General features: G+C 44.6%; 1 protein-coding gene across 14 annotated transcripts in view; it reads right to left on the bottom strand.

The window, feature by feature from the left end:
* The window catches only part of HNRNPM (heterogeneous nuclear ribonucleoprotein M), a 44,146-nt gene extending 19,300 nt beyond the window's left edge, over positions 1-24,846 (bottom strand). For 2 of the 14 annotated variants that reach the window (XM_063800497.1, XM_063800501.1), the window contains exons 1-9: positions 24,614-24,750; positions 14,482-14,651; positions 7,465-7,521; positions 6,369-6,462; positions 4,689-4,727; positions 4,536-4,571; positions 3,670-3,823; positions 2,489-2,538; positions 1,234-1,294 (exon numbers count right to left, since the gene is read on the bottom strand). In XM_063800497.1, coding sequence (XP_063656567.1) covers positions 1,234-1,294; positions 2,489-2,538; positions 3,670-3,823; positions 4,536-4,571; positions 4,689-4,727; positions 6,369-6,446 — 418 coding nt within the window. In that variant the 5' untranslated portion in view covers positions 6,447-6,462; positions 7,465-7,521; positions 14,482-14,651; positions 24,614-24,750. Of the gene's footprint in view, positions 1-1,233; positions 1,295-2,488; positions 2,539-3,669; positions 3,824-4,535; positions 4,728-6,368; positions 6,518-6,548; positions 7,522-14,481; positions 14,652-24,613 lie in introns of those variants that run through there. The other 12 variants (XM_009434557.5, XM_063800498.1, XM_063800496.1 and 9 more) reach the window with 12 other exon arrangements.
* Between the last annotated feature and the right edge of the window lie 416 nt (positions 24,847-25,262).

Below are 25,262 nucleotides of genomic sequence, written 5' to 3'. Positions count from 1 at the left end.
ACAAGAGCCATCGCCATGGTCCAGGGTGACCACTGCTCAGGTGAGCACACTGACAATTTATTTGGGAAATGAGTATGTTATGTCCAGGAAATGCAATCCTTCTCTAACTAATGTTGCCTTTCAACAGATGAGCCTTCTCATGAAGCCACAGATTTCCCTTCAAGATACATCTGTCATGCTGCCATAATGCTACGCTGCAAAGGTGCTCTGGCCTGGGCTCCCATCCAACTCAGTGAGTAGGGCCCTGAGCTTGAGCTGCTGCTCCAGACCAGGCCCCCTCAACCCACCTGGTGGAGGTCACCTCAGCACAGCACACACAGGCCTCTCACCCTCACCCATCTTCCTTCTCCAGGAGAGCTTTACCTGCGCCAGTGATTCCCGAGTCGTCCCACCGCTGTATGCACTGAGGTTCTTGCTTCCAGCCTCTGGCTTATCTATGACTCTGCACTAATATTTGCCACTTCTACCTATGTGGTGGCCCATCAACTAGCCTTCCCTGTCACGAGACAGATTTTCACCTGGGTGTCAAATAGCTGATCCCTTTCCCCTCTGCATACAAATTATTTGTTGAAGACACTTCACATACCATAAAACTCAAAGTATTCGGTGGTTTTTAGTATATTCAGAGATATGCAACTATCACTACCATTTAATTCCAGAACATTTTCATCACCCAAAAAAGAAATCCAAGTTTATTAGCAGTCCCGTCCCTACTTACTCCTTCCCGGCCTCAGGCAACCACTAATCTACTTTCTGCCTTTATGCATTTATCTATGCGGAGCATTTCCTGTAGATGAAATCGAGGTTCATCCACACTGCAGCATGTGTCTTTCATCCTGCTGCAAACATCTGCGTGCGAATTTCTGTGCAGATGTCTAGTGTGCACTGCTAGCCCACATGGGACTAACCAGTATCTTCTGAATTAGAGTGCAGCCTGGTTTTCATTCCCTTCACAGGTTCTGATTCTTCCTTCCCCAGGACACTTTCAAAATGCCTAACCACATCCTCTACATCCTGGTATTACAATCCTAGGATTACCATGAGGTAATCCTAACCATATCCTCAAGTTGTGAATCTCTGCTCATTTCTCACCCTGAAAAATCTATAGAAAAGAACTGGCCAAGAGAACTGAGGGCTAACCTGGCACAGGTTCAAGTGAAACCATATGGTAATTTTCTGTTTATTAGTATAACTCCAATTCAAACTCTCAGCCCTAATCACTGAAACACTTACGGGGAAGTTGTTGTGGACGCTCAGGAGGGAAGAAATCTCCTTTTGGTAAGGCCCTCTCATCCTGAAAGAGAAAGAAAACGAATAAATCTCAGTATCCAGTGCAGCAGTGTTTGCAACAGCAAAAGACTGAAATGGCCCCCCATCAAGAGAGGACCAGCTAAACACATTATCCACGCCATGGAGTAATATGCAAGGGTAGAAAGGCATGCAGAGCGTGCTTCCTATTTTATGTCAAGGGGAAGGATCAAAAGACACATGGATATTATTGTGGGGGATGATGGGGACCTGGGCAAGAAGTCCAAGTAGGACTCACACTATCTTCACACTACCTTTTCATGCTTTTTGACTTTTGAGTCACGTGAATCTATCATCTATTCAAAAAACTTACCTACTCTATTTAGAGTAATGAAAAAATTGCTTTATAGTTTATCTTTTTCCTGAATTTGAGTCCCAACTAGACTGCCCTCAGCATGTTCCAGTCATGCCTGTAGTAATTATCATCTTTGGCACAGTTACGGCAGAGCAAATGTTTATTAAGATTGAAATGCTCCAACAGACCTTTAAAAGCTGTCTGAATCAATGATTTAATTATGTTCACAACAGATTTGATGCTAACCAAACATTATACTGTAATACTTTGAAAAACTGGAACCCCACATATATAACCATTCTTTGAAACGGATCACTTGCTCAACCAGGATACCCAGGTGACTTCCTGAATGCACCATGAACAGTCAACTGTGCAAAAGGAAAAATATCTAATGCAGTCAAGAGCTGCCATGAGCAAAATGTTTTTTTTTCTTTTTTTTTCTTGAGATGGAGTCTCACTCTGTTGCCCAGGCTGGAGTGCAGTGGCACGATCTCGGCTCACTGCAGCCTCTGCCTCCCACGTTCAAGTGATTCTCCTGCCTCAGCCTCCCGAGTAGCTGGACTACAGGCGCATGCCACCACGCCCGGCTAATTTTTGTATTTTTAGTAGAGACGGAGGAGTTCCACCACGTTGGTCAGGCTGGTGTCGAACTGCTGACCTCATGATCCGCCTGCCTCAGACTCCCAAAGTGCTGGGATTACAGGCGTGAACCACCATGCCCGACCAGCAAAATGTTATTTCTCTCACAATTTTGCTCAACATACTGCACCCTATTTAACTTAGACTAATCCACAAATATTTCATAGTGGCTATATGTACACTCTTATTAATTCCATGTTTTTGCTAGACTTGAGTATATCACAGAGAAAGATCCTACTGACTTACCATCTTGACGTGCATTGGTCTATCAAATAGCAGCTGGCCATTGAACATAGCTGGTATTACAATTAAGGCTATTTCTTGCAATTCTAAAAATGTGCACAAGAGAAATACAAAAAGAAAGAAAAATACTCCAACTGCTACCAGTCCCTCTAAGTGATGAATTTATGAGCAATTTCAATTCTTCATTATACTTTCAACAATAAACATAAAAGGAACAATAAATAAAGCTGGCGGGGAGGACAAGACAACTTCCGCTTATTCCTTAGGTGTGAAGCTTCATTCGTAACCTTACAATTTCACCAAACCATCCTCTTAAGCAGTGGCATCAAGGTTCTCTGAATGTGACCAATGGGCCAGGCATCTACCACTATCTAAACTGAAGGACCATGTTTTCCGGGTAAGACATGCAGTGACGGTCTTGTCTGAGTTGTATGAATGTGCTCCTGTGGGGTACTCTCCACGGGATTAAAAACTCTAGGCTAAGCCTAGGGTCAAGGAGAAGTGGCCTCTTCCAAAATGATGTCTACTCACTGGAAAGAGTGAGGTCCTATAAGGATGTATTACACATGAAACAACAACCCCACTTTCTCTCTAGTAGCACATTCTTTGGGCTTCCTCCTTCAAACCTAGACTCTTCTGAAAAGAAACCAGTAGAAAGACTCATGGGCACATGCCCATGTTGTAACCATCCCCTCTATCCACACTGTATTGAATCAATTCCACCCCCAGAGAACCTTTTTTTTTGAGACTGAGTCTCACTCTATCACCCAGGCTGGTGGTGTGCAGTGGCGCAATCTCGGCTCACTGCAACCTCCACCTCCCGGGTTCAAGCGATTCTTGTGCCTCAGCCTCCCGAGTAGCTGGGATTACAGGCACCCACCACTGCGCCCAGCTAATTTTTGTATTTTTTAGTAGAGCAGGGGTTTCACCATGTTGGCCAGGCTGGTCTCGAACTGACCTCAAGTGATCCGCCCGCCTTGGCCTCCCGAAGTGCTGGGATTACAGGCGTGAGCCACCGTGACCGGTCCGGCCCAGAGAACCTCTTAATTCCACAGTAATGCACTCCCCCTAGTCATATAAAAAACATGAATACACACAGTCACCTCTTCCTCACACAAACCTACATTACTAACACAGCAATTTAGGTCAAACTGTTCATAAGTTGAATTCCTGCAGAAGGATACATATAGCTTGCACAGCTTCAATGGACTGTTCAAAAGTAACAGTGCCTATTCCACGACTTTTTCCATCTTTATCTTCAAGAATGTCTGCTCGGACCACCACACCAGCCATACTAAATACTTCCTTCAGTTTCTTCCAGCCAACTTTATAATCCAGCTAATCGAGAGAGAACGGGGTAAAAACCTCAATGTAAACATCTTAAGAAACAACATTTTTACTACATGAATGATACATGCTTTGGTTGGAAAAAAGTATTAGGAAATAATGTCACAAAAACTAATCAACTGCAATGGAAATTTTAAGATAGGATTATAAAGCCTGGCCTTCACTGTAAATAAACTGTACCTATAGTAAATATATTGTCTCTTTTCTCAGAAACTTAAGTCACCTCATACTTCAAATTAATACTCATTTTCTGAACATTTTTAAAAAATTGTTTCCCTGATAAGCTTTACCACACCCCACCCCACCCAACCTATTCTAAAAATATTTCCCCTTGCAGATGGCGGAGGTATTATCATTCACCCCAGACACAACAAGAAGAAGGTGTCAGTGCACTTCTGCTCGTACAGTCTTACTCTGCACCAAAACTGCATAAAATAAACCAACGGAGAATGCAGACTCGGTTACTGCTTGTGGAAACACCTGCAAAACTCAGGAATCACAGCCCCAATGAGACCACGGTCAAGCCTGTGACTTAGGAATGCAGACAAAGCCCACCTATAAGGCTGATTTTTAAAGAAATCAAGAACAAAACCCTTCTTTACATTTTTCTTCTCAAATGTGAGAATTACTTTTATAACATATTGACAAGGTCATTTCATAAAGTTCTCATTTTCTACTTTAGACGATGGTTCTGTTTACTTACATTTGCTACAAATACTGTGCTTCCAAGTCTTCCAGCCTGTAATGCATGGATAATCTCATTTGGGATGTTGGGATTATTTAGGATACTGGGTGGGATAGTAATCATTCCTGGGCCACCTGGTCCCATACCCATCCCACCAGTCGTAGCCATCACCTTTTGCATTGCTCTCCTGGCATGTTCACCATCAGGATCCTAAAACAAGCACAAAAGCTGTTACGTTTAACTGACCCAGTGACAACGCAAACCATGCTTGCACAGTAAATGATATTCTCAAGACTTAGAAACTGAAAGGTTGTTTGGAAAGCATCTCTCAAATCTATTAACAAGAAAGTCAAATGAACTCAACTACCAGCTTAGAAGAGTCCAGCTAAAGGAATAGGAAAGGAAGAAAAGGCATGAAGTGTAGCACTAAAAACACAGCTCTCAATTGCACTAAGTAAAAAAGAAAAGCAGGGTAGGGAGGGAAACGTGATTAGCTGATATAATGTAGAACCGCCAGACTGAAATTAGAGCTTCATGGGCTTGGTATAGCTGAATCTTACTAATTCATCACTGGGGTTTTGTAATTTCTGCAAACCCCGTCAATGGCTTCCAGAAGTTTGAGAAACAGTTCTAGACCACACAAGCGCCCCCATCCTTCAAGTCCTTCAGGTGTTGGAGGCGTGTGTGTGAGGGCTGCACAGTGAAACAACATCTGGGAAGGTCTGTGAAGCTCTGTACTGACTCTCTTCTTCAACTCTCTGTCCTGTCAATTACCACCATCAGCACTAAAAAAGACATCATAACACATGAGAGACCTTAGACCCTACCACGCTTCACTCTGAATCTACTCATCTTCCTCCCCAAGAGAAGAGGTGAAAAGAAGTTAAGAGGGATGTTTTTTTGAGACAGAGCTTTGCTCTTATTGCCCAGGCTGGAGTTCAATGGCGCGATCTCGGCTCACTGCAACCTCCGCCTCCTGGGTTCCAGCGATTCTCCTGCCTCAGCCTCCCGAGTAGATGGATTACAGGCACCCCCCACTATGCCCAGCTAATTTTTTGTATTTTTAGTAGAGACAGGGTTTCACCATGTTGGTCAAGCTGGTCTTGAACTCATGACCTCAGATGATCCACCCACCTCAGCCTCCCAAAGTGCTGGGGATTTCAAGCGTGAGCCACTGCGCCCAGCCAAGAGGGATTTAATCAACAAAAAAACCTTCCTCAAGGAATATATTTGATTCAGATGAGATGTGAAAGCAGGTTTGAGGATTAACAAACTCACTTTATTTTTTATTTTTTAGACAGGGTCTCACTGTTGCCCGGGCTGGAGTGCAATGGTGCAATCTCAGCTCACTGCAACCTCCACATCCTGGGCTCAAATGATCCTCCTGCCTCAGCCTTCCAAGTAGCTAGGACTACAGGCATGCGCCACCATGCCTGACTAATTTTTGTACCTTTTGTAGAGAGGGGGTTTCACCATGTCGCTCAGACTGGAACAAACTCACTTTTAAAAAAAAGAAAAAAGATGGGCCAAGAAGAAGGTTCAGATGGAGTAAAACTTAATGGCACAAACCCACGGGCTCACGGTTTGAGAGTCCCTGAGACAACAAGGCCTCAGACAAATCACAGATATTAGAAGGTGGTCAGCAGCCACTCAGGATCTGCTTGGCCACCACCCCAAAGTCCTTGCAGGGAATGGCTGCTGTAGGCTATGACTGACACTCTTCATTAGAAACAACAGGCTGGCACTTGCTTTGTAAAATGCCGTCTGGGACCATGACCGTCTTTCCCTAATTCCAAAGTGGGATCACTCAACAATTACACACAGTATCCGCAGTGTTAAGCAAGAGCTTACTTCTTTGACTTTCAGTGGTCTTCCACTCAGACTATGCTTGTTTAGGACTTCTGCAGCTTTTTTCATGCTCTCTTCCATCTTGAATTCAACAACACTATAGTCAAAAGGAAACGAGTCGAGTGAAACCAGTCCTACAAGTTAGAAGGCTCAAATACCAATAAGTAACTAGACGATACTTACGCACATCCCTTTGGAGGAAGCCAGAGACCAGTCAGAAGAGCAAGGAAGGGGAAAAAGAAAAGAAAAAAATAGTAAATACCAATGACAGTTATAAACAAACTAAAAATATGATTTATGTCACAAAGTTAGTCTTTTAAAATGAACCCTTCTAAGGGGAAGCTGACAGAAGTGCCTCGCCTCGCCTTCCTTGTTAAAAGCTGGGCTCCTTAATATCTCCTCCTACGCGTTACCAGCATTGCACTAGAGCTGCTGACGTTTAATAAGCAGACCTAAATTCAGGGTCTCCAAGAAATCACACCAACTTTAGATCTGCTTCCCTCTGTACTCAATCGAGTCCTTACCATATTCCTCCTAAATCCATCCCTTCCGTAAGTTAAGCTCATCCTTTTGATTATTCTAAGCCATTCTATTGCACGACAGAAAATAGTTTATGTTCTCTTTAAACTAGGCCAATTTTGAACATTCAGGTTTTTAATATTTGGTTTACAATTTACTGGCACAAAGGCAACTTTTCGGAATCTTTGGTTCACACAACTTTCAAATTCAGCAAACAACCAAGAGTAACATTTTCTAGACAAGAACACACGTTTTACATTAATTATACCACCGCTAAAATTCCATGCATAATTCACACACAGCCAATTCCTCTGTTAACAAAGAGACAATGCTGCTATTGGTCCCCAGTTATCCAAATTGGGCATCCAAACAGAATACCAAAAAGCTCTTTGGCCAGCCATTTGGAAAAGCGGGACTCCCATTTGCAAATCCCCTCCCACCCCACTCAAATGTTTGGCAAAATCAAACATAGCTACTGTAACATGAGCACTCACTGCCTTCCTGATTTCATTCGATTCCACGCCACCATACAGTTACATTTTTCATGTAGTAAATCCACAGAAGAAATTCTCTCAGACACTTACCCTTGACTTTCCTTCAGCGTCCATTAAGAGCTCCACGTATGTTACCTCACCAACTACAAATCAGTTTCCAGACGACACATAAACCAAGGGAGAAAAGCCAAGAAAACAATGGGAATTTAGAACAATCATCAGCAACCTTGTATGGAGCCTCTGCCTTATAAGAAAGCCCAGAAACACTCCATATTCTCTAAACCACCGAACTAGGCATTACAGGTGTGCAGTAAAAGTAGGTGAAAACACGTTAACAATATGTCCTTGATTTTCCTCCCACCACAAACAAGCTATTCCACAGATTTCCGTATCAATTTCCCTGTCTGGAAGACTCATTCATGACTAGAGGCAATCCAAATCTATAGGAAAGAAGTCTGCGTGATTTACTTTTCTGGGGAAGGGAGGAAGTTTTACACATACGCTCTCATTGGTGGCAAGCAGGTGAAATGCATACAAATTGCGATGCCATCGGGCTGAGCTCACATGCTATAAATACAAGGACGCACGTATGCGAAGGTATAAGCTCACAGGCACACATGGCCGCAGGGCCAGCTTCACAGGTGAGCAACCCGTGCAATTGTACAGAGCCCCGCACTCAGGGGCCCTGAGCTTGGTTTAATGCTGTTATCGCTGCCATGGCATTCTTAAGTGTTTTTTTTTAACAAGAGGCCCCTTGTTTTCGTTTTGTGTTGGGCCCCACAAATTCTATAGCTGGTCCTGCACACAGCACTAGGCTCCACATCTGTAGAGGCAGAATGTTTGAATATAATAAGATCACAAAACCAGAGCAGCATCTGGATTCTCTTCAGTGAATTAGGCTTCATTCTTGCTGCTTTCTAAACCTCCCCATTTAAAGGACACAAATAAATTCAAATTTAGGGCTCAGATTTTGTATCTAAACAGTTAAACAGACTCACATGATTCTAATCTACACAAAAGGGAAAAAACCAAAGCATTTCAAAAGTTTCTGCAGATTTTCCTCAAGGTTTGGATTGCCAATTCATGACCACCATGACCAGATGTTAGAATCCATCAAGACAACCACCAAAATGGCTGCTGAACTTGAAGATGGCACACAGAAAACAAATGTAAAGTGTTACCCTGGAGAAAACTATCTCTAACCAGACTCTCCGAAGTCAAAACATGGGCTTTTGTTGTCCTCTGGATCGGTTTGGTTTAGCAGTACAAGGGTAAAAATAACCCGCTTAACGGCCTCAACAAGTCCTGCCTATTCCAACTCTTTTGTTTAAAGGACATTAAAATTATGAGGCTATAGGAAGAAAAATTTTTAATGAAAAACAAGGTAAAATTATTTTACAAAAAATTTGAAGATCTGAAGGACATATTTATTAATGGCTCTGCACACTGGTTGAAGGCAAGAAAGCCAAGTGTCCAAAGTTTACATCTAGAGCCTCACCCTCTTTGTCCTCTCCTGAAATGTTTCAGAACTAAACTGACACTTTGCACAAAACAGGAGAATCATCAGTGCAAAGAAATGAAGAACGGAAATATGAGGGATCAGCACAATTTACTTTTAGAGTATGTACTCCTGTGGGGCAAACTGAAAAATGATCACAGCCAAGGGACAGTTGTACAAAGCGGCTTTATTTAATCCTTAAAAAGTAAAGCTGTTCCAAAAATGCAGCCGCCCTGAGGCCATGTTAAAAAGCCATTTGTTTCAAGAGCAGCAGCCATTCAAGGACCACCAACCCTTGTCTCCACTTTGATGAAAATGCCACAGTGTCAAAATAGTGACTGAAGAGGCCCCAAGTTGATTTCCTACCAGCTATGACTACCACCTAATAACCTTTAAAAAATAAAAGACTCACAATAATTAATTCAAAACAGCTGCAACCATGTTGCCAAAATTCAAATCCCAGTTGCATGGGAAGTTTCTAGTCTGTGTCCATAAGACGCTTGGATCAAAAAGCTGTAATTGCAACCCAGAAACCAAGCAAATCCAAACCAAACTTTTTCCCATGGCCATAACCACTTTAACAAAAAGAGAGGTTTAGAAATTAGGACTTTTTCCACGTAACAGTCTAGTCTAGAAATAGCACACCTGACTCAATCCTTTGTATTAAAAATTTGCTTAAAACGTTCTCCCTCTTTTTACCTCAAATGGTATCATCATTTAGCAGTCACCCGGGGGTCCAGCATGAGTAGTGCTGTCCCTGAGATCATCAGTAATGCCCATCCTCCTCACAAACTCATAAAATTCCAACCTCTACCCTGAGAGACCATCCATTAAGTGTTAAGGGATCTGCAATAGCTGCTAATTCATACTTTCCTATAGGAAAATGGAGCCTTTAAAAGACCACCTCCCTTTTGGTTCTACAATAGCAAAGCAAAGATTTATTTCCTGTAGTCAGTACAACTATCGACAAGAATGTGAGGGCAAAATCTGTCAAGTAAACAGTCTGGTCACATTCCATGAAGTGAAGTTTAACGAGCAAACCATCCAGAGCAGATCACACAGTCAGGACTCAGGGGTAGAGGTGACAGCTTGGCAGTAGCAGCAGTCTTACAGAAACGGCACTCGCAGTTATTAATAAAAAATACGGTTGCTCCTCCCCCTGTGTAAACATGGATGGAATTCACGGAATCCCAAGAGTAGGCTGCTAAGACAAATTCTACTGCAGCTTAAAACATCAAAATATTGAAAAAACTAAGACATTAAAAAATCTAACACCAACTGTTATCTACCTCTATTTAAAATGCTCTAAGAAATCATTTTTGACCAACATTTAAGTGAATTATTAAAAAGACTGCCTTATTCTTAAAACACATCAGGAGGATAAGCAGATGAGCAACCCAAAAAGAACTCAGGCAGTCCCTTGGAGCTATTGTGACCTCACTCTCCTGCACAGACCTTTAGCAAAGTGAGTATTTGTTTTTGTGTTCCCATTTACCGCTCAAGTCTGAAAAAGAAAAAAAGAGGGAATACAGTGCCGAAGCTTCACTGAAGAGAATTCGCATGTGATAAGGCCTATATATTTTTTTTTTAACAGGAGTTGGGGGAACTTGAAAGTCAGGCATGTTGTCAAACATTCTTCATCTCATAACGGTCAATTCTCAGGCTGCCACTCTATTGGGGGAGGGGAGTGCACAGAACACATGCACACTCTTTAATATAAAGGCACCTTGAAACATGGCAAAATAATTATTCTACACACCTACTTGGCTTATGGACATGTTAGGAAATGACTGAGCCCACGCTCCTCAATTGCGTGGCAATAACAGAACGTTACTGCTTCCCTAACACCAGAGACCACACAGGGTAAGCCAGACAGGCTGCACTGCTGGGGCTCAACCTAAGTATTCATACATATGAACGCTTTAGCATAACAGGCCTTTCTAAAATGCAGGCTGCGGCCAGGCCTGTAATCCTAGCACTTTGGAAGGCCAAGGCAGGCAGATTACCTGAGGTCAGGAGTTCAAGACCAGCCTGGCCAACATGGTGAAAGCCCGTCTCTTACTAAAAATACAAAAATTAACTGGGCGTGGTGGTGGGTGCCTAATCCCGGCTACTTGGGAGGCTGGGGCAAGAGAATCACTTGAACCCAGGGGGCAGAGGTTGCAGATCACACCACTTCATTCCAGCCTGGGCAAAAGAGCAAGACTCCATCTCAAAAACAAAATAAATAAAATACAGGCTGCATTTCCAACAGAGGAAAATAGGAAGGAGCAAGTAGACTGGGTAGGAGTATTATTTAAATTGAAAATACAGTTCTGCCTAATAGACCCACAATGCAAATTATCTCCAGGAGCCAAGATGGAGGTTTTCTACTGGACTACACTTGCCCTCTGGGCCTTAGTTTTCTGTCAGCTGCAATTTGAAATTTACTTAAAGTGGTGTATTATACTAACAGAAGGATTAAATGCTTAAAAGAAATCTTTGCTTACACAAGTTGAACTGACTGCTGCTAAACTTGGGATCGACTGAGGGTAAACTACATCCCTGACCTTCCTTTCTTCCTCAACCTGGGCTCTATTTACTCACTGCAGGTGCAGCTCAGTCCTGCTCTGGTGGCACTGCCCCACCTGGGTGCTGCCGGCTGCCTGGTGAGGTCAAGAGAAGCAGCCCAGCAAGGAGCTTCCTCCACTCACACAGGACTTGGTCTCAAACAAATGTAGCACGACACTAAGTTTAAAAGCCTAAGATCGCCTTTTCTCACAGAAATCTTTATTTTTTCCACCCAGTCCTTATGGTCAATCACTTTTAAGATGTGTATCCCTTTACCTGTCAGGATACAACCTGGGGAGCTGTGGCCTGTTAAGTCACTTTCAAAGGCATAAATGACCAGTTTACTTCCTATGTGGATTTTTAATAGGAAATGCAAGAATGATGCTAAATGCTAAAATTAAAGCTGGAGAATATGCAGCTGGTATGAAAGATGGGGAAGAGGATCAAGAGTGAGGGAGGAGCATGTGAGACAATCTCCCCCAGGAGTATCCTTAGAAAAAAAGCTCCCCTCTTGGGCCTCTCAAAGCTAGCTACTTTAGTTCTGAGAGTCTGCAATTAGATAGTGCTACAATGACAGAAAATTTCAGTTGAGGACAACTAATTCCAGTTCTTGTTCTACTCATTTCCTGAAACAAGGCGAAGATTCATCAGACCTTAAAACACAGACTGATAAAGAGTGCTTAGGTTACAACAGCCCAGATCTCTGTGTTTTGGAATTGAGACTAATACTTTTAGGGTTGTAAGTGCCTCTATCTGCCAGTTCTTCCTGTGTATAAAGTCTTCAAAACACTTAAAACTTATGCGCAACAAATTTCAAGTAAATATTTCAGATTTAAACCACTTAAACATTTTTTGTATACCAAAACGGGAATAAAAACATCTTTTTGAAAGCACGTAATAAGAAGAGTATTTCTTAAGAAGTCATATGTATGTAAACACAGTAAATTTCTTTAGACCTCACATACTGAATATAAGCATTATCATAAAAAGATTACCTTTCTGAGTCACTTTACCCACAATCCTATACCGCTAATAATTTAATTAAACAGCAAAGTAATTAATTTAACCAGTACAGGGGAGCTCTAAACAAGAACATTTTAAGGCTCATTAAAAATAACTGATTTACTGCACACCTGTAATTCTAAATTACACCACCAAAAATACACTGAGAGGGCTGAGCCCAGGCATTCGTAGCAGTATGCCAGGGGAATATGAGAACCAGTTTGGAAGTATCCCAATCAACCACCAGGCTGGCTCCACACTTAAGAGTGCAAAATAGTGAATTGAGGTGAACTGCTTCTACATCCAGAAACACCATGGCTGCTGCTGCTACTACCAGCTTTAAGGTTTCCCAAACCGAATTACTGAATGGTAAAGCAGTAAAAATGTCACCTACTTTATCCAGCATGTCCCAAAACTGGTTCACACACTCCTAAAAATGAAAAAATAATTTGGCCTGCAATCTCTTACAAAATTCTAACAATTGCATTTTCAAAGCCACATTCCTGGTTCTTGGAACTACTATACCTTATTATCAATGGAAATAGCAATTCAGCGGTTCAACCAAATCACGAGAACACAAATTTGGAGGTTATTCCAAAAGCTAATTCGAATGAGGCCCAACTGTACTGTACAGAAATTCTAAGCTTCTATTGAAGCAGCAGTCCCAAAAACCAAGAACACTGCATCTGGGATGCAGCATGACACACCCTCAGACAAAAAGAAGAAACTGCACTCTTGCCCTAGGAGCATTGGCAGGAATGATTTGGCTGATCAAGGCAGGCACATCAATCTCACACCAAAACGTTTTTCCATCTGTGTTATCTGGAGAAATACCACGTGGGAGCAGCACGCGTGACTGTACGGAGAGGTTCACAGTGCCTAGTGCTTCTTGCATGTCATGGTCAAAATAAGGGATGGGACAATGATGGCAGTGCCATTCATAATTTCAAAATCCAATGCAGGGAGCACCAGTACACATACCAAAATGGCCTATCCACGGGGCATCTCTGTCACTGAAATGTTAAATCATTTGACAAATCAAGCTCACATCTCTTTTCATAATGAATGCTCCAGAAAACCAATACCTTTCAGTCATGCAAAGACTCCATGAAGGGTAGTTTGAGTCTAGGTCCGGGTGGGGGGAGGGCGCCTCAAGGCAATATACAAATTGTTCTCTACCACGGTGTTGTCTAACCCAGGGCTGAGCAGTCTCTTTAGTCCTAAGTGCCACCAGCAGGGCCAAGAATCAGGAAAGAAAGGAAGACGATAGCAGCACAGGAGGGAAGAAGGAGAGAGAGAGGACACCACAGTGTGCACGGGGGTGAGGATCACAGAGGCAGGCCTCCTCGGGCCTCCTGGTGGCAGCAGAGCTTGGCTGCTTCCCCTGCCCTCGGCCGGAAGGTGGACACCTAGGCTAAGACAATCCACATCCTAAGGCACCGCGTTACAAAGCAGATACCTTATTTTGAGCTCTCCAATGGCCAGTCTACTCTATTTTTTCCCAGAGGGGAAAAAGCCTAAAAGTTAAAATACAAGCTAATGTTTTATAGTTTGGAATCTGAGAAGCATAAGGTCCAGCTACCACATTTTGATCCCAGGAAGACATCCACAAAATTTTAAACAAGCTATCTTCCTGTGAAACTTAAAAAGCTTAAAAAAAAAAAAAAAAAAGAAAAAGAAAAAAAGGAAAGAAAGGAAAAATCTCTCCCACCTAATGTGCAAAATTCAAAAAATTTCAACACGAAAAGGCTCCCCGGAAGCCTAATCGAAGCCTTATTAACCATACTAAGCCAGTAAAATCAACTGTAGGCCAAAGGACCATACAAACCATCCTGTTTGACAAACAGGGGTATGACCACAAAACAAAACAAAACAAAAAAAAACACAAAACAAAAAAAAAAACTGAGGTGGGGTAAGGGGGCTTCACTCTTAAGCCTGGAAAGAACATGCTCTACCCAGAGCCGCTTCCACTGACCAAAAATAACCAAGGAATTAGCCACAGAAAAGATGACACACCAACCTTCTCACCCTACTCAATCACCAGTACCATTACCTTTTTCTTTAACCAGGTCTTTAAGTGACTGCCATTTCACATCAAAAGGTATGTTTGTAATGAAGGCTCTGTATCTTTTAGTTGGATTGGCATATGGCTCAAAGCGATTGCCTCCTCTTTTTATGTTTTTCTCCTTCCTCTTCTCATTCTGAGCAGGTCGTTCTCCTTCACTGAATTCGAGAGAGAGAAAAAAAGGTAAAGGGTTTATATGTCAGCACAATGTGAAAGACAATTATTTGATTTGCCAGGTTTACAATTCCACACAAAGTTACGTATGACACAAGACTAGTATTGGTCAGATGCGGTGGCTCACACCTGTAATCCTAGCACTTTGGGAAGCCAAGAAGGGGGGATCATTTGAGGCCAGGAGTTCAAGACTAGCCTGGGCAACATAGCAAGATCCTGTCACAACAACAAAAAAATATATATAAAACTTAGCCAGGTGTGGTGGTGCACTTGCAGTCCTAGCTAGTAGGGAGGGTGAGATGGGAGGATCACTTAAACTCAGGAGTTCGAGGCTCCAGCAAACTATGATCACCCTACTGCACTCCAGCCTAGGGTGACAGAGCGAGACCCTGTCTCAAAAAAAGCAAAGACAAGACTAATGTTGGTTTTGAATTAAGACATTCAAACTCAAGGCTCCACAGAGCAGAAAGCATTCCCAAGGAAAGGTACACCTTCCTGGGCTCACAAAATACTCCTACAGACAGTAACAGAGACAATGGTGAGGCCAACTCCCTGACCAAGGTGTGTTAATTCCAAGATAGAAACAGGAGAAGAGAAGGATGACTTCTAAGACTTCATGGAATGGAAATATGAGGTAGTACACATAGGCCCATCCAATTTTAGCTTCACAAATAAGTGTCTTTCATAGTGTTAAAAAAAAAAAGGGGGGGGGGGGCATAAAATGATGCAGCCGCCATGGAAAAGTTAGGTAGTCACTCAAAATTAAACACAGAATTACTATGACCCAGCAATTCCACTGCTAGGTATATACCCAAAAGACTTAAAAGCAGGGACTCATACACATATGCCAACGTTCATAGCAGCACTATTCACACAAGCCAAAAGGTAGAAACAACCAAGTGTCTACCAATAGATGAATGGAATAAACAAAACATGGACTATCCCTGCAATGGGATATTATTCAGCCACAAAAAGGAAGGAAATCCTGACAAAGGCTACAACATGCATGAACCTTGAGGGCATTATGCTCAGTGAAATAAGCCAGTCACTGAAGGCCAAATATTGTATGATTCCACTTATCAAATACCTATAATAAGCAAATCCATACACAGAAAGTAGAACAGAGGTTACCTGGGCCTAGGGGGAGGTAGAAATGGGAAGTTATTAAATACTGAGCATAGAATTTCATGTGGGATGAGAATAAAAGTTCCAGGAATGTGCAGATTGCTGCAAAACACCATACTTCACTGCACACTTAAGATGGTTAAAATGGTCTATTTTATGTATATTTTAACCACTTTTTAAAAATCCAGAAAGGTGGAAAAGAAACCACTCCCTACACAACCCTACTACTTTGAAGCTGGGAAACTTGAGTTTGAGCAACCCTGGGAGGTGGAAGACAGCATGCAGACAATCCCACCTTTGGCAAAGAAGGATGGCTGCTTTTCTGGCACGGCCTTCCCATTGCACTCTTTACCTTTGTGTGCTAGGTGCCACCACACTGTTAACACTAACCATCTCTAGGTAGCAGCCATCAGGCTTGGAAGCCCGGGCACTGGCTGACAGGGCGCTTTCCTCAGCTGCCAGCTCAAGCGCAACCCCTCTGACTACAGGGAGGCACAGATTAGAGCTGATCAGGAACAAGTGAGGAGCCAGAAGCCACCTCAAGTTTCTTAAGCAACTGAGCCTTGCACCTTCTGCTTCCCCAGCCCTGTGTGTCCCGCCAGTGAGAATCCAGTGACTCCCAGACCACGGGCTCTACTACAGAATTTGTGATCCATGACAAAACTGGAAGAAAAAAAAAAAAACAAAAAGCCAAGACTACAGTATTCATGATTTATAAAAGTATCTTTAACTGAAGAGCCGATCTTTATTCTGGGATGCAACTTTCTTCCGTGGAAGAAACACCAGATAGTAGCTGGAGAAGCTACTATTTTAAAATGTTATTTAGTTGAGGCCAGGTGTGGTGACTCCCATCTGTAATCCCAGCACTTTGGGAGGCTGAGGCAGGTGTATCACTTGAGGTCAGGAGTTCAAGACCAGCCTGGCCAACATGCTGAAACTCCATCTCTACTAAAAATACAAAAATTAGCTGGGCGTGGTGGCACATGCCTGTAATCCCACCTCTCAGGAGACTGAGGCAGGAGAATCGCTTGAACCCGGGGGGCGGAGGTTGCAGTGATCTGAGACCGCACCATTGCACTCCAGCCTGAGTGACATGAGACTCTGTCTCAAAACAAACAAACGAAAGTATTCACTTGAGACCAGGTATGGTGGCTCACACCTATAATCCCAGCACTTTGGGAGGTCAAGGCAGGAGAATCTTACTTAAACCCAAGAGTTCGACAAATAAGACCCTGTCTTTATTTTCAAAAATAATAATAATTATCTGAGTGTGGTGTCGTGCACCTGTAGTCCCAGCTACTCAGGAGGCTGAGCTGGGAGGATGGCTCCAGTCCAGGAGGTCAAGATTGCAGTGAACTATGATTGCACCACTGCACTCCAGCCTGGTTGACAAAGCAAGACCCTGTCTCAAAAATAGTAACATATTTACTTGGAAAAATTTTAAAGTCAGCAACTTTGTGTAGTCCCCAAACACAAGAGTGCCAAGTGGTATCCCAGCAGAGGTATCACTGGTGTGAGCTACACCCAAATCAACACAAGGTAAAACCAAGGAAAGCAGCTTCCTCTGTGATCTCAACTATACCAATACACAATCAACAGGCTTCCCTTCCCACGGGCTGGCAGATAAGGTGATGTTATGGCGGCTCCAATCCCTAGATGCCTAGAACGCAATCTACCTGAGTCCACAAGACTAGCTTCACACCACAAAGCAGGTCCCACAGGAGACCTACAACTGTTACCCAGGCCACTTGTCTACTCCAAAAGAAAGTCCTTCACCAAAGTCTGCCAAACAAAATCTATCTGCCAAATCATCTCCTACTCTTTCCTGGAAAATGACGACAACTGTGTTAGAAAAACTCATAAAACATAAGAGAATCTACACATCATGGTCCACCAGAGGATTCACAGATGGAAATGAATTTTAATATTGTTACTTTTGAAGTCCCAAATACTTTAAGATTTACAATAAAAAACATTCTGACACAGAGTCCATGATGAATTATTTCCAGTCTTTCACCAGACTGCTTAAGCTCACCTACAAACTACAAAATGTATAAATAAATAATTACAGCCAAAGCAGGTAACAAAGTGTCTAACCTATATTCCACAGGTGCATACCATGGCTACGAATAAAGTACCCAATCTAACCACAGAAGCTGAGCATTTGGTTTGGGGTTAATCCACATCACATGACTCACCATTGAGAAAGCGGCTCTCACCATGCTTAATGGGCACAGCACCTCTGCAAACAAATCCTTCCCTGGCTAATCATTCCCTCTGAGAGGTTTCCTCAGTAAAGAGATTAGAACTATCTCTTGTCATTTCCAACTTTTAAAAAATTGACCTTTTTGGAAATCTACCACCACCAACTAATTCTTGACAGACTTGTAGAGAATGACCCTCAAAGAAATATCATTCGAGACACATATTCAAGCAGACTGGCCATGGTGGCTCATGCCTGTAGTCCCAGCAGTTTGGGAGGCTGAGGTGAGCTGAGTGCTTGAATCCAGGAGTCTTGAGACCAGCCTGGGTAACATGGCAAAACCATGTCCCTACAAAAAAAATACAAAAAATTAGCCAGGTATGTTGGTGCACGACTGCGGTCCCAGCTATGCAGAAAGAAGACAGTCTGGCTCCAGGAGGTTAAGGGTACAGTGAGCCATGATTGCACCACTACACTCCAGCCGGGGTAACAGCGGGAGACCCTGTCTCGGCAAGGGAAGGGGAAGGGGAAGGGGAGGGACATATTCAAGTTTAGATGATGTGATAGTATAAAAGTGATGTCCTGAAAAGCTCTTTTTTTAACATGTCCTATCCTATTTTGTCACTATCTTCAGGACAAAATTAGGGGAAGATTCTTCTCTAGTCCATGTATATGTATACGTACATATAAAAACTTAACTCTGCAAGTCTTTTTAACTTTTGGCTGGGCGCGGTGGCTCACACCTGTAATCCCAACACCTTGGGAGGCCGAGACGGGCAGATCACCTGAGGTCAGGAGTTCAAGACCAGCCTGGCCAACATGGTGGAAACCTGTCTCTACTAAACATACAAAAATTAGGCCAGGCACGGTGGCTCACGTCTGTAATCCCAGCACTTTGGGAGGCTGAGGCAGGTGGATTATCTTAGGTCAGGAGTTTGAGACCAGCCTGGCCAACATGGCGAAACCCCGTCTCTACTAAAAATACAAAAATTAGCTAGGCGTGTTGGCAGGCGCCTGTAATCCCAGCTACTCGGGAGGCTGAGGCAGGAAAATTGCTTGAACACAGGAGGCGGGGGTTGCAGTGAGCCGAGATTATGCCATTGCACTCCAGCCTGGGCGACAAGAGTGAAACTCCGTCTCAAAAACAAAACAAAACAAAACCAAAAATTAGCCGGGCATGGTGGCGGGTGCCTGTAATCCCAGCTACTCGCTACTTGGGAGGCTGAGGCAGGAGAACCACTTGAACAGGAGGCGGAGGTTGCAGTGAAGTGAGATAGCGCCACTGCACTCCAGCCTGGGCAACAAGAGCAAAACTCCATCTCAAAAAATAATAATAATAATAATAATTAAATTGAATTAAAAATACGATTAATGCCTGTAATCCCAGCACTTTGGGAGGCCAAGGTGGGCGGATCACTTGAGCTCAGGAGTTCAAGAACAGCCTGGGCAACATGGTATAACCCCATCTCTACAAAATATTAGCTAGGCATGGTACCATGTGCCTGTGGTCCTATTTACTCAGAAGGCTGAGGTGGAAGGATAGCTTGAGCCCAGGAGCTGGAGTAGCAGTGAGTAGAGATCGTACACTGCACCCCAGCCTGAGGGACAAGAGTGAAACTCCATCTCAAAAAACAAAAAAAACAAAAAAACCCTAATAAAAAGATTGAGTGCCTAATCTGCAAAAGACCACCACCAAATAGTGACTGCCTACCCTCTCTTAAGGTCTCCATGCTGTTCCCATGCGTAAAACTCACTACTTTTGGAGTTTCTAATCAAGGAAAGGGTGCAGTTTGAAATGGCAATCCCAATACCCTGAAATTGTGATCACATCTCCTGAGGGACAAGGACCCCTCTGCCCGTGTGAGAACCATCCCTTATATAAAGTGATTCTTCACAGAAATCCCTTAAGTCCTGCGCTGCTCTAATGCATGTAAGGTGTGGAGAGCACTATTCACAGCACCATTCCAGCTCCAAGGTCACCACTGAACTACCCACATGACTCAAGCTCTTTCTGTCTCTAGCGCTTTACCAGCAAAACCAGGGCAACCTGTATGCATGGTAGCTCAGAGGGACACTGTGACAATCAACAAAGAATGGCAAAACAAAAAGCAGCTCATCTAGGGAAGCAGTACTGCATGTGGCTAAGAGCTGGGGTCACCATGTCGTCACTAGGCCTCGGTCCTATGGAGGCTACTACCTACATGCTTACAGCTTTAAAAGAGACTCTTAGCACACAGTGAGGCAATGATGTATTTTTCTACCAATAATTTTATTGAGAAGGGTAGAGAGGGGGACTGATTCACTCCTAGCCTTCTACTGTTCAGGCTTTAAAACTAGCAAACCAGAGCCAAGGCTGAGAAAACCTAGGCATTATAATCATTACAGACTAGCAAAGGGACAATTTAGCTTTCAACCCTATGACTGCAAAATATGGTAATGGGGAAGTCCATTGGAGAACCCCCCCTCCCAAAAAAACAAGCAAGCTAATCTTTGCAGGCTAGTAGCTCTTTCCCTAACCAGAATAAAATCAAAGAGCTGAGTGAAAGCAAAGGCCTGGCAGCATGCATTCAAATAATCCAAAACCCTGTCTTCTAATCTTGAGCTCACAATCTGACGTGTCTCCAAAATCCTTTTTACTGAATAAACAATCACTCTTTAAAGTACAGCAAACACTCGAATGCACTGTATAGAGAAAGTGATTTAAATAAAACAATTCAAACGGCTGTTTACTGAGTGGTTACCAAGGTAGTATCATGAAAGCAGCAAGCTGCCTGGGAGTCAGGAGGGCCTCCCCTGGAGTCTTTAGGTCAAGTTCCTGAACCTGGGTTTAAGTGTTTAAAACGAAAGTTTTCTTCATTGTCAAATGGAGTCAACTCTAACAGTACCTCCTCAGGAATCTACCCTAAATATATATTTTTATTTTTATAAATAACCAATCCATCTGTTTCTTATTCACCCACAAAATTACTCAGGAAGGGGCCGGGTGTGGTAGCTCACGCCTATAATCCCAGCACTTTGGGAGGCCAAGACGGGCGGATAACGACGTCAGGAGATCGAGACCATCCTGGCTAACAGAGTGAAACCCCATCTCTACTAAAAAAATATTAAAAAAATTAGCCAGGCATGGTGGCAGGCGCCTGTAGTCCCAGCTACTCGTGAGGCTGAGGCAGGAGAATGGCGTGAACCCGGGAAGCGGAGCTTGCAGTGAGCTGAGATCGCGCCACTGCACTCCAGCCTGGGCGACAGAGCGAGACTCCATCTCAAAAAAAAAAAAATTACTCAGGAAGGGGAGCAGGTTAAGTCATTTATTTTATATATGATACATTTAAAAAAATTTTAAAAACCTATACATTCCCCTAAAATGAACTTTTTTTCCCCTGACTATACCCTAACTCTGAATCTTGGCTGACTTTAATTGGAACAGACTTCTCATCAAAATTAAGCAAATCCTATTCTCACACCCAGGAGAGAAGTAACTGCAAAACAAGATTTCCAACCTGGGTTCCCAGATCAAGCTTGCTAGCTCACTGCATTTGTGGTCTACTGCACACTCCACTCCTGGTAGAGAAAGAATTCCAAAGAACCAAGTTTCTATTTTCCTCCTGTCTCTCAAAGGCTTTCAAGATAAAAATCCAAATTCACTGCCCATCAGCTGGCTGCCAGTGCTCCAACCTTAAAACTCTATAGCAACTTCAGTGTTCTTGTTTGTTTGTGTTTTAAGAAGGAGTATCGCTCTGTCGCCCAGGCTGGAGTGCAGTGGCCCAATCTCGGCTCATTGCAAGCTCTGCCTCCCAGGTTCACGCCATTCTCCTGCCTCAGCCTCCCCAGTGGCTGAGACTACAGGAGCCCGGCACCACGCCTGGCTAATTTTTTGTATTTTTAGTAGAGACGGGGTTTCACCGTGTTAGCCAGGATGGTCTCGATCTCCTGACCTCGTGATCCGCCCGCCTCGGCCTCCCAAAGTGCTGAGATTACAGGCGTGAGCCGCCGGGCCCAGCCTGTTTTGTTTTGTTTTGTTTTTTTGGTAGAGACAGGGTTTCACCATGTTGCCCAGGCTGGTCTTGAACTCCTGAGCTCAAATAGTCCTCTCACCTCAGCCTCCCAAAGTGCTGGGATTACAGGTGTGAGCCACTACACCCAGCACAACTTCAGTTCTCGATAAAGCATACACTGAAATCTCTGCTCTTTGGATACTCTCTTCTCTGCCTCTCCCCAACCATCTTCTTCTCCTCCACTTCCACACGTCTTCCTGTCATGGAGGAACAGGTCCCTGCCCCCAGCAGGTGGCGGAGGTCACCTCCTCCATTCTTTCTACCAAGCAACTCCACTAACTTCTATCACAGCATAATTACCTTACAACAAATATGTTAATGGCCTCTCCACTCTGCATGGAGTGCAGAAGTATAGGCTTCTAAAGAGATTTCCTTAAGACTTGTAATGAAAAAAAAAAAAAAGTTTTCCACAGGCCCTATCAAAAATATCCAAGTGTTGCCAGCTTCCTAAACTATCCTCTATGAAGCTAGTACTAGACTTTGAGACTTTGAGCCTCTTTCTCACAACGGCTATTTTATTCTACAATTTTCAGGTTCCAACAGTCCACATGTATTTGTAAAATGACTCAGTCACAAAATGACTATTTGAAAATGGACAGGGGAAAATGGAAAATTTGAGAAATGCACCCCAGATGCTATAATCTATTAATTTACCCTATCATCTAGCAAGGTTCTACCAGCACTCCTTCCTGCATACGGTAAATAAATTTATCTTAAAGCCCTCCAAATACCACCCTCAGAAATCCTACCAGCTTCCGTAGATGCTGAAAAAGTCAAAATTAACACATTCCTTCCCAGAGTTTTCAATAGTAAAATGCTGAGAATAGAGGAAGTTTTTCTCATTTCTAAGGGCCAGTAACCATGGTATTTTATTTCTCCCTACTTAAGGAGGGAAAGAATCTGGAATTTTCTCCGGATTTATTATCTACCAATATAGCTAGCACTTAGGGAACGTTCTTAACCTAAGCGCTCAACTAGGCAGGGCGCAGTAGCTCAAGCCTGTAATTTCAGCACTTTGGAAGGCCTAGGCAGGAGGATGGCTTGAACCCAGGAGTTTCAGACCAGCCTGGGCAACACCCGGAGACCTCCTCTCTTCAAAAAATTAGCTGGGCATGGTGGTGCCGCGCCTGTGATCCCAGATACTCAGGAGGCTGAGATGGAAGGATCGATTGAGCCCAGGAGTTCGAGGATGCAGTGATCTGTGATCGTGCCACTGCATCCCAGCTTGGGTAACAGAGCGAGACCCTGTCTCAAAGAAAAAAATTAAATATATAAGTGCTCAACCGCATTCACTTTTAATCTCCATAAACTAGGCTTCACACATTACAATATGAGGAAGGCAAAATCACAGACAGAAAGGAAACAAAACGGAGGGAGTTAGTATTTAATAGCTACACTTTCTGTTTCCGATGATGAAAAAGTTCTGGACATGAAGCAGTGACGGTTACAGCACACTGAGTCAGTGTACTCAATGCCACTGAATTATACGCTTAAAAAATGGTTAAAATGGCAAAGTCTACGTTATGTCTATTTTACCACAATGAAATAAATGTCTGGGAAATTCAATGTGTACCCAGGCTTCCCCTTCCTTCCCGGCCGCTGATCTTGGAGCCAAAACCTCTCTGTCTCTCTCAAGGGTCTGTAATCAGAATGAATGAGTTTCACCGGGGCACAAGTCGATGCTTCCTCCTTTAAAGAAACTTTTAAAAGCCAAGGAGTCAGAGAGCCCCGAGCAGGACTCGAAAAGCTGATGAAGTCTGGAAATAAATGAACCCGCCTCCTGACAGAACAGCTTCCCCGAAACACGGGAAAAAGGGGATTCCTCCCCCGACTTCGTATCTGCCTGCTTCCGAGGGTGAACGCTGAGCAGCAGATCCCATTTCTCCACTAATACCTGCGGCGCACCCGGGGAGGAGGAGCGGGAAGCGGCGAGGGACTTGAGCCAGGGCCAGAGCGTGGGGCGAGGGGCGGTTCCGAGGGAGGCACTTCCCGCGGAGCGCGGTCGGCGCGCGGGGACTAAGGGGCGGGGCAGGAGGGGAGCCCCCCGACCCGGCCTCGCGGCCCTTCCTGACGCTTCCCTCGCTCGGTTACCGTTGACTCGGGCTGACTGCGCGCGAGGCCCCGGGCGCGCACCCCCTCTCCTCCCCCCACGTTACGGATCGGAAAACAGACCCCGGGAGGAGAGGGGACGGGGGGTTGAAACCCGGCCCCCGAGGTCACCCTCCCAGGGAGCGGTCGGGTAGGCCTCGGAGGCTCTCCGGTCCGGGCCCGCGCCATCAACCCCCATGCGCAGCAGCTGGGCCTGAGGCCTCGACGACGGGGTTGGCCCCGGCCTGGAGGGACTGAGGGTGCCGAGGCTCGAGGCCCGGGGTAGGGGACGATTCTGGAGGCTCCCCCGGCTCCCCGCTCACGGCCCTGGACGCCGCTACCCTGGGCAGGCGGTACGGGAACAGCCGGGGCCGAGGCCGCGCCGGGGCTAGGCCGCCAACAGACCTAACGGAGCCGCCGCCCGCGTCGGCCGCGGAGAGGAACCCTTACCCGTGGCAAAGGACCGTGGGATACTCACCCCTTAGGGCCCGGAGCCCCGTTGCCGCTCGGCACGCCGGGCGCGCCGCTCTCTTCCTCCATTTTGATCTCCGTCGCCGCCACCTCCGCCGCCGCTTCGACCCCTGCCGCCATTTTCTCCGCGTCTGGGCTTTGTGTGAGCGAACGGGCTGCACCGCGCTGCGCCTGCGCGCCCACGTGACCCGACACAACCAGTAACACCTGCGCGCGCCGCTGCCGGCTGCCTCCTTTGCCCCACTCGCCCCGGGCCACGCCCCCGCCGCGCGCAGGCGCAGACCGGCAGCTGTTGATCGCTTCTCTCGAGATACACTCGCCTTAGGCACCTACTGGCTGTTCCCGCCGCGCGTCCTCTGAGTCCGATAGAGGAGGCATCTCCCCACCCCACCCCACACAAACACCTAGACCTAGTCACTCTCAGCTTTCTGTAACCAGAGCTGGAGCAGAGGGGAAGCAATGATCCTGTCTAGAGATTCCTGCAAGTTTTAGATCAAGCTTGTTCAACCCGCGGTCCGGCACACGATTCGTAAACTTTCTTAAAACATTGTGTCTTTTTGTGTGATTTTTTTCTTTTTGTAACGCAATTGCGCGGTTCTCCAGCGCGAACTTTGTAGGCAACAACGGAACGGCATGGAATAATATCAGAGTATTAT

The sequence above is a fragment of the Pan troglodytes genome, chromosome 20 (assembly GCF_028858775.2).
Source record: "Pan troglodytes isolate AG18354 chromosome 20, NHGRI_mPanTro3-v2.0_pri, whole genome shotgun sequence".
Classification (NCBI taxonomy): Eukaryota; Metazoa; Chordata; class Mammalia; order Primates; family Hominidae; genus Pan; species Pan troglodytes.
Note: the sequence above shows the minus strand (reverse complement) of the source record. Positions and strands in the feature narration are given on the sequence as shown.